The 8,215-nt window shown below is 55.3% G+C and overlaps 1 protein-coding gene across 6 annotated transcripts in view; it reads left to right on the top strand.

The window, feature by feature from the left end:
* Window positions 1-7,035, top strand: part of NCDN (neurochondrin) — a 9,050-nt gene extending 2,015 nt beyond the window's left edge. For 5 of the 6 annotated variants that reach the window (XM_008069192.2, XM_008069191.2, XM_008069190.2 and 2 more), the window contains 5 exons: window positions 562-1,530; window positions 2,645-2,886; window positions 3,458-3,682; window positions 4,087-4,229; window positions 5,513-6,213. In XM_008069192.2, coding sequence (XP_008067383.1) covers window positions 562-1,530; window positions 2,645-2,886; window positions 3,458-3,682; window positions 4,087-4,229; window positions 5,513-5,949 — 2,016 coding nt within the window. In that variant the 3' untranslated portion in view covers window positions 5,950-6,213. Of the gene's footprint in view, window positions 1-561; window positions 1,531-2,644; window positions 2,887-3,457; window positions 3,683-4,086; window positions 4,230-5,512 lie in introns of all 6 variants that reach the window. The other variant, XM_021718133.1, reaches the window with a different exon arrangement.
* The last annotated feature ends 1,180 nt before the right edge of the window (window positions 7,036-8,215 follow it).

Raw genomic sequence — 8,215 nt, 5'->3', positions numbered from 1 at the left:
GGGGGGGGTAAAGGGAGGCGGGAGTGCAGCCGCTGCTTGTTTGCCATGGCAACAAGAAGAAGGCTCTGGAGTCAAGGGCTCACACTGCAGCAGAGGAGGTGTTTAGGTGAAATGTAAGGGGAAATGTTTTGACAGGCAGAGCGGCAAACGCAGGAGCCATTTCTCCTGAGAAGGTGGCAAAAACAGATCAGGGACTTCTCTGGAGGGAACAATTAGGGAAGGACCCTAAATCCTTGGGGGATTTTAAACACTGAGTTCTAAGCCCCTTCCAATCTAGGTTAGACATCAGGAAAAACTTCTCAACTGGCTAAGTGATGAAATGCTCAAATAAGTGGTTGAGGAGGACTAGACCTTCCTTCTGCAGGACAGTTATAGATGAGAGGGGCCCAGAGGTCACACTGTCTGTCTCCAAGGAGAGATAAGGAGCTGGATGAAATGACCCCAGAGTGAGTCCTGTTGCATAACCTAATCCCACTAGTCCTCAAAGTCCCAAGGTGCAGGGAAGGGACAATCTTTGCTACTTCTTTCTTTCATTCTGCTGAAAGCACATACCCCCTATAGGTGACCAAGGCAGTCAAAGCAGGTGACATAGATGCCAAAACTCGGCGGCGGATCTTCGACGCTGTCGGCTTCACCTTCCCCAATCGTCTCCTGACCAGCAAGGAGGCACCGGATGGCTGCCCTGACCATGTTCTCCGGGCCCTGGGTGTGGCCCTGCTTGCCTGCTTCTGCAGTGACCCTGAACTGGCCGCCCATCCTCAGGTCCTGAACAAGATTCCCATCCTTAGCACCTTCCTCACAGCCCGGGGGGACCCAGACGATGCTGCCCGTCGCTCCATGATTGATGACACCTACCAGTGCCTGACAGCTGTAGCAGGCACACCCCGAGGGCCCCGGCACCTTATTGCTGGTGGCACTGTGTCTGCCCTGTGCCAGGCATACCTGGGGCATGGCTATGGCTTTGACCAGGCCCTGGCACTCCTGGTGGGGCTGTTGGCTGCTGCCGAGACACAGTGCTGGAAGGAGGCGGAGCCCGACCTGCTGGCCGTGTTGCGGGGCCTCAGCGAGGATTTCCAGAAAGCTGAGGATGCCAGCAAGTTTGAGCTCTGCCAGCTGCTGCCCCTCTTTTTGCCCCCTACAACCGTGCCCCCTGAGTGCCTCCGGGATCTGCAGGCCGGGCTGGCACGCATTCTGGGAAGCAAGCTGAGCTCCTGGCAGCGCAACCCTGCACTGAAGCTGGCAGCCCGCCTGGCACACGCCTGCGGCTCCGACTGGATCCCGGCAGGCAGCTCCGGGAGCAAGTTCCTGGCCCTGCTGGTAAATCTGGCATGTGTGGAGGTACGGCTGGCACTGGAGGAGACAGGCACAGAGGTGAAGGAAGACGTAGTTACGGCTTGCTATGCCCTCATGGAATTGGGAATCCAGGAATGCACCCGCTGTGAGCAGTCACTGCTTAAGGAGCCGCAGAAGGTGCAGCTCGTGAGCGTCATGAAAGAGGCCATCGGGGCCGTCATCCACTACCTGCTACAGGTAAGGATGCAGTGACCCACAGAGGGAGCCCAGTGTGGGGGGAGCCAGTGCCAGAGCTGGAAGGCAACGGGAGGGGTACCATGAGGAGACAGCAAAGCTGCATGTACACACGCTGATACTGTAGCTAGCACTCCAGGGAGTAGTGTGAGGCCCAGCCTCCCTCCCTCTTCCTCCCTCCCTCCCCAAGCCTCCACACAGGCACCATACCACACACCATATGTGCACTCACATCACAGTACACACACACACACACACACACAAAACACAGTAACCTCCCACTCACACAACGCTCCCCCCGATACACACACACTACACACCACACACCTCTCATCAACACACACACAAAATCGATGCAGTCTGTTCTGCTCACCCTGTAGCATTGTTTTGCCTGCACACACACACAAACTTGTAATGGTGCAGAGAAGAGGAGCAGGGCTGCCTGGTTCTTGGATTCTGGAGAGGTCCAAATAAGTCTGTTTGACTGCCTTCCTATATCCCCTCCTCCCTCCCCGTCTGAGAGTCCAGCTATCCTGTCCTACTGGGATTCAGTCATAACTCTGGTCTCTTTAATGGCCTGCTCTAGCCACAGAGCTCACCAGTCATATATCCCACACACCATGCTAAACTCACATCTTTTTTTGTGATTTAGCCCCAAAGGGAGCATCCCCCTATTCCCACCATTGGCATTAGGGGCATTTACATGGTGGCCAGAAGCCTGCCCTTCCACCCCAGGTCAGGGCTGCTGTAAAGGATGTGTGACCTAGCTTTAGACCTATGAGTTTCCTTCTAGCCTTGAACTGCTTTAGAGGTAATGAGATGTGGGATGTGACTTGATCCTCAGTAAGTGCGGGGATATGTCTTCTGAAATCCAGTTCTTTCAGCAGACATGCACTAGAGGCCTGACCTGCTCTGTGCCAGGCCCTTGTTGGGTGTGTCCCTAGGTGCTGGGTACATGGGTAGAATAAGGCTTGGTGCCTGCCTTTGAAGGGTTCACAGGCCAGAATTTCCTTTAGTTGTGTTATTTCTAGTTGTGTATAGCTTGTTGGCTAGCAGGCTGGCCAGTCGGGGAGGGTCTCTAGGCCTGCTCCATCTCAAGGGAGTCCTGTGGCAACAGGTGGGGTCGGAGAAGCAGAAGGAGCCCTTTGTGTTTGCCTCGGTACGGATCCTGGGTGCCTGGCTGGCCGAGGAGACCTCATCCTTGCGTAAGGAGGTGTGCCAGCTGCTGCCTTTCCTCGTCCGCTATGCCAAGACCCTCTACGAGGAGGCTGAGGAGGCCAATGACCTTTCCCAGCAGGTGGCCACCCTGGCCATCTCCCCCACTACCCCAGCGCCCACCTGGCCAGGAGACGCTCTCCGGTGAGTTTGTAGTTAAAGTCTGTCTAGCCAGACCATTCTAAAGAAAAGTGTAACACAGGGTCAACCCTTCCCCACAAACTGAACTGTGCCAGGCTTCATGATTGGATCATGAGATTTCCCTTAGAGTTAATTTTGTTTATTTTGGGGGTTTGTTCCCATAGGACTCCTTGGCTGCAAAGTGTCATTGGCCAAACTCAGATTTCTCAATTAAAAGATAACTTAATGCTAATCGATTACCTACTACAAGTCAGGTATTTTACTATACCCTTTACCAAAACAGTCTCATTTGGTCCACGTGGCAGATCTGATCTAAGTCTCATCCACATTTTAAAGAGGAGGAAACAGGCTCATAGAAGGTAAAGTGACTTGCCCACAGTTACACTATATGGCAGAGCCCAAGTTTGGTCCTAAGCCTGTGTGACTCCAAAGCTTGAGCTCCTTCTGTGTTTTCTGCGAGGGTGTGTTTTTCTCCCCTACTTCCATTGCTTTTAGGCAGGGTGCCCTCAAAAGGAAATCTAGGTGTTTTCATCTCTCCCAACCTGTCACGCGTCTGTCCCTTCCACACCCCCAGGCTCCTTCTGCCCGGCTGGTGCCACCTGACCGTCGAAGATGGGCCTCGGGAGATCTTGATTAAGGAGGGGGCCCCCTCACTCTTGTGCAAGTATTTCCTGCAGCAGTGGGAACTCACATCCCCTGGCCATGACACCTCAGTGCTGCCTGATAGCGTGGAGATCGGCCTGCAGACCTGCTGCCACATCTTCCTCAACCTCGTGGTCACCGCACCAGGGCTGATCAAGTGAGGGGGCTTGGGAGAGGCCGGGGAGGAGGTTGGAGGAGGCAAATTGCCCCATTGCTTCAGCCATCAGTTTCCTACTCTGCCCCCTTGTGCCTGTGGGTTTCTGTTAGTGTTAGAACAAAAGGGTCTCAGAGTAGCCTGAGCCAGTCCTACACAAGATTTGGCATGTCTGAAACCCCCAAGTACTATCTCAGCATGTCTACCTGCTCCAGCCATAACCCAGTCTCTGCTCCCCAGATGCCATGTCTGGGGCCCAAAGTTAGCTTTTCACCCTGCTGCCTAATTTCCTGCCAAGCCCTGGCCCAGTGAACCCAGGAACCTTGGATCCCAGGTTTTCCAAAGGGCTTGATCTGGCCCTACTAGCCCTCTACCTGCTTCCATCCTTCACTCCCTTTCTTCCCCAGGCGCGACGCCTGCTTCACGTCTCTTATGAACACCCTGATGACGTCACTGCCCGCACTAGTGCAACAACAGGGAAGGCTGCTTCTGGCTGCCAATGTGGCCACCCTGGGCCTCCTCATGGCCCGGCTCCTTAGCACCTCTCCAGGTAAGCCCTGGGACCCAGTCCTAATGGGTAAGGGCAGAAGACCAGGGTGGACCTGCTGTGTTCTGGGCAAAAGTCACCATTGTCAGAAAATGGTTTTGCAGAATTTTCTAATCCAGAGGAAATCTTTGCAGTGTATCTCCATCCCCCACCCCCACCCTTCTTCCCAAAATGATAACATTCTCTTTCTCCTGAAGATTTTTAAGGCAAGTTCTGGTGGGTGTTAAGTACAGGCATGCTCAGAGGCACAGGCATAGACACCTGGAATTCCAAGCAGCCTGAGGAATCTGAATCTAGTGTTTTCAAGGTGGAGCCGCCCCCACCCAGGCCTTGAGTCAGAAATCTGCCTTTCCTCCATTGATGTTTTCCTCTGCTCAGTACCTCACCCCCCACAGTGAAAGGCTTCAGCACTTGGTGCCCCTGTGTGCACACCTTCTCCCCCACCCTGCCTCACTCTGGCTGTTTGCAGGGGGAGGGGCATACACTCCAGCCCCTGGCAGCCCTCTGTGTCTCCCACTTCGGCCGTGGGTGTCTGCTTGGGTCCCTCTGTCCCTGCCTGTTCCCTGTGCCCCATCTGTCAGGTTGGAGGAGCTGAGCAGATGCCTGGGAACAGGGCGTAACGTGCCCATACCCTCAGCTGCCTCTGTGTTCCCTGTGTGGGAATCCCAGCAGGGTACCCCGCAGTGGGAAGGGGAGCATGTCCCTGTGGACCAAGAGCCCACTCTGCACACTCCTGGCTGCATCTCCACAGCCCCTAATGTCATGGTCCCAGTGCTGGCTCACCCACAAATGCCACTAGGTTAGACTAACAGCCTCCTGAACTCCGGCATGGCAGGTAAGCAGAAGCTGGGGTCACTTGCTCATGGTACCCTCTGGCGCCCTCTTCTGGCCCAAGAAACTGATGCGCCCTCCATAGCCTGTGGTCACTACTGTGAAAACCCTGCGTGAACCCTGAGTGAAAACTCACTCTCCCATCTGACCATGTGGCTCACTCCTACCTCCTGTGCCTGTAGAAGTCTTGGCGGTTGGGTGTATCAAGATGATTACATTTAATTTTCACAACAGATTTCTAAGATTGGCACCCATTTTACAAATAAAAAAACAGACCCAGAAAGGTTAATTACCCAAGGTCACACAGTAAGTGTCAAAGGTTGAGTTTGAACCAGGCAGTCTGATCCTGGTTATGCTGTAGCTCCCTGAGTGTGTCCATGCAGAAGGGGAAAGGAAGGGCCTGGCGCAGCAAGTGGCCCATCTGGTTCATGCTCCACTCCCTCCATGCCTTGCAGCTCTTCAGGGAACACCAGCCTCCCGAGGGTTCTTCGCAGCCGCCATCCTCTTCCTATCGCAGTCCCACGTGGCACGGGCCACACCGGGCTCAGACCAGGCAGTGCTGGCCCTGTCCCCTGACTACGAGGGCATCTGGGCCGACCTGCAGGAGCTCTGGTTCCTGGGCATGCAGGCCTTCACAGGCTGCGTGCCGCTGCTGCCCTGGCTGGCTCCTGCCGCCCTGCGCTCCCGCTGGCCACAGGAGCTGCTCCAGCTGCTAGGCAGTGTCAGCCCCACCTCCGTCAAGCCCGAGATGGTGGCTGCCTATCAGGGTGTCCTGGTGGAGTTGGCGCGAGCCAACCGGCTGTGCCGAGAGGCCATGAGGCTCCAAGCGGGTGAGGAGACGGCCAGCCACTACCGCATGGCCGCCTTGGAGCAGTGCCTGTCAGAGCCCTGAGGAGTGTCCACCGGGGACAGACCCGGGGACGGGCAGCGAGGGAAAGAGGGAGGAGGCGTCTTCCCTGAAACCCCCAAACTGGACCCCCCCTCCCCAGACTTCCTTCCCCAAACATCCCAGCTTTCTGGCTTTTCCGAGGGCAAGGGCATGGTGCCCACCCCTCAAGTGTAAGGGACTGCGTTCCGCCCCCCAGGCCCCCACAGGGGCAGGGATCGGCTTGGAAGTCAACGTGGTTTTCCCCGCCAGGACGGGGAAGGTTGGAGCAGCCCCCAGGGAGGGGGGCACTAGGTGTCATTGTGCCCGATGTCTGGCTCCCCATAGGAGGGAGGCCCCGGGGTAGGTCAGGGCTGGCAGGAGCTGACTGCCTTAGCCCATGTGCCCTGCCGGCCAGGGCGTGGGCTCCCCTAGGTTGTGGTGCCCCCTCTGGCCTCCCAGGTCCATGTCCTTTTAATTGGCCCTTTGGCTCTTGCCCTTGGCCCCCTTGGGCAGAGAGCAGGCTCAGGCCATTGACATTGCAGTTCTTCCTATCAACTTCAGTGACCCAGGGTCTAACTGCCCCCATCCTTCCAGGGCAGCCTGGGACAGACAGGCCTCGTGAGGGGTGGGAAACTTCCCTCCACCTGAGCTTCCTTGAGGGGACCCAGGAATCCTTGGGCCCAAGTCTCTAAGCCTTTGTGTCGTGTTGCAGCAGAGTGACAATGGGGGTTGGAGGGTTATTTATTTTGCCTGTCCTTATCCCTGCTTGGACACCTGAACATCTGATCCCTGTCCCCCTGGTGCCATCTGGCCTGGCTGGAGCCAGAAACAGGAGGGACACTTCCCCAGAATCCGCATGTTTCCCCAGTGATTGCACCCCACCGCCACCGTGGTGCCTGGCTTTAACTCCCAGCCCCGCTGTGACTTCTCTCTGCAGAGAGACGCGACTGGCGGCTCCAGCAGAGACTACCTTTCTTATGATCCCGGGGTACCCCCTTACGCCTGACCCTTGGCTTCCCTCCCCCCTTCCCTCCCCCAGTGCATTCTGTGATCGCCAAGTTCAAAGCTGTGCACATGTGGACACTCAATAAATGTTCATTGGTGACAAGATGCCTCCTGCGTGGTCTGCCCTGCACCTGCACTCCTCCTTCCAGGCTCCATCAGCTCACAGTTCCCATGTGCTGAACACATGCCCTGCTAGCACATTCCTCAACTCTTGCCTCATTCACCCCTCCCAATAATCCTATGAAGAAAGCACTCTAATCCCGATTTTACAGATGGAGAAACAGGAATGGATAGCGATTTGCTCAAGGTGTCATAGCTAGTAGGTGCCGGAGCCAGGACTCCACACAGGCCATCCAACTCCCCAGCCCATACCCTCCATTGATACAGCAGGTCGCTAAACTCAGATGTTGACGTGGCCAGGCCTGGTGGGGGTTCGGGTGCTCTTGGGTACAAATGAAGCACTGTGCCTGCCTCTCTCATCAGGTTGTTGCCAAGTGGCACTGCAACATCCTCCAGTTGTTAAGGAAGTCAGAAATCCTACCCTTGAATATTGGTAACCTTTTTTAAATTAAATAACTTCTGACCCAACAAAACACACAGGCCAAATATAGATTTCAGGTCACCGGCTGCTGACCTCTGTTCTGTGCCAAGTGAGAAGGGGAGGGCCTGAGAGCTTTGACAGGAGATGAGCCAAGTACACTGTCTCACCAGGCCTGAGCCAAAGCTAGCAGTTGGAGCCAGGCCAGCCCCAGGCCCACACCTTCCGCAGACTCCTCCACCCAGGCCCTCAAGCCTACAAACATTCACTGAGCAAGTCCTATGTGCCCACCTGTAGTGGCTATGCATAGACAGAGAGGAATGTTTATCTGCTGGATGTACAGAAAGCCATCTTCTTAGCATGGATTCTCTTGGGTAAATAGGAAAAGACAGATCCTGTACTCAAGCAGTTTAAAGTCTAGAGGAGAGACAGACAAGGCAACTTTAAGGTGTAAGCAATGGCAACGAGCATGGAGAAGATACAGGTAGGAGTTAGTTAATAGGCCTTGGTGATTCATTCAAAGTGAAGAGGATAAAAAAAAAAAAAGGGTGGGGGAAGCCGGGTGCAGTGGCTCACGCCTGTAATCCCAGTACTTTGGGAGGCTGAATCAAGAGGACTGCCTGAGCCCACAGGTTCAATTCCAACCTGGACAACATGGCGAAACCTCATCTCTACAATAAATCAAAAAATTAGCTGGGCGAGGTGGTACACGCCTGTGGTTCCAGCTACTTGGAAGGCTGAGGCAGA

This window comes from Carlito syrichta, unplaced genomic scaffold, assembly GCF_000164805.1.
Source record: "Carlito syrichta isolate Samal-C Ts95f unplaced genomic scaffold, Tarsius_syrichta-2.0.1 Scaffold311852, whole genome shotgun sequence".
Taxonomy (NCBI): Eukaryota; Metazoa; Chordata; class Mammalia; order Primates; family Tarsiidae; genus Carlito; species Carlito syrichta.
The sequence above is the reverse complement of the archived record's forward strand: the minus strand, read 5'-3'. Positions and strand labels throughout refer to the sequence as shown.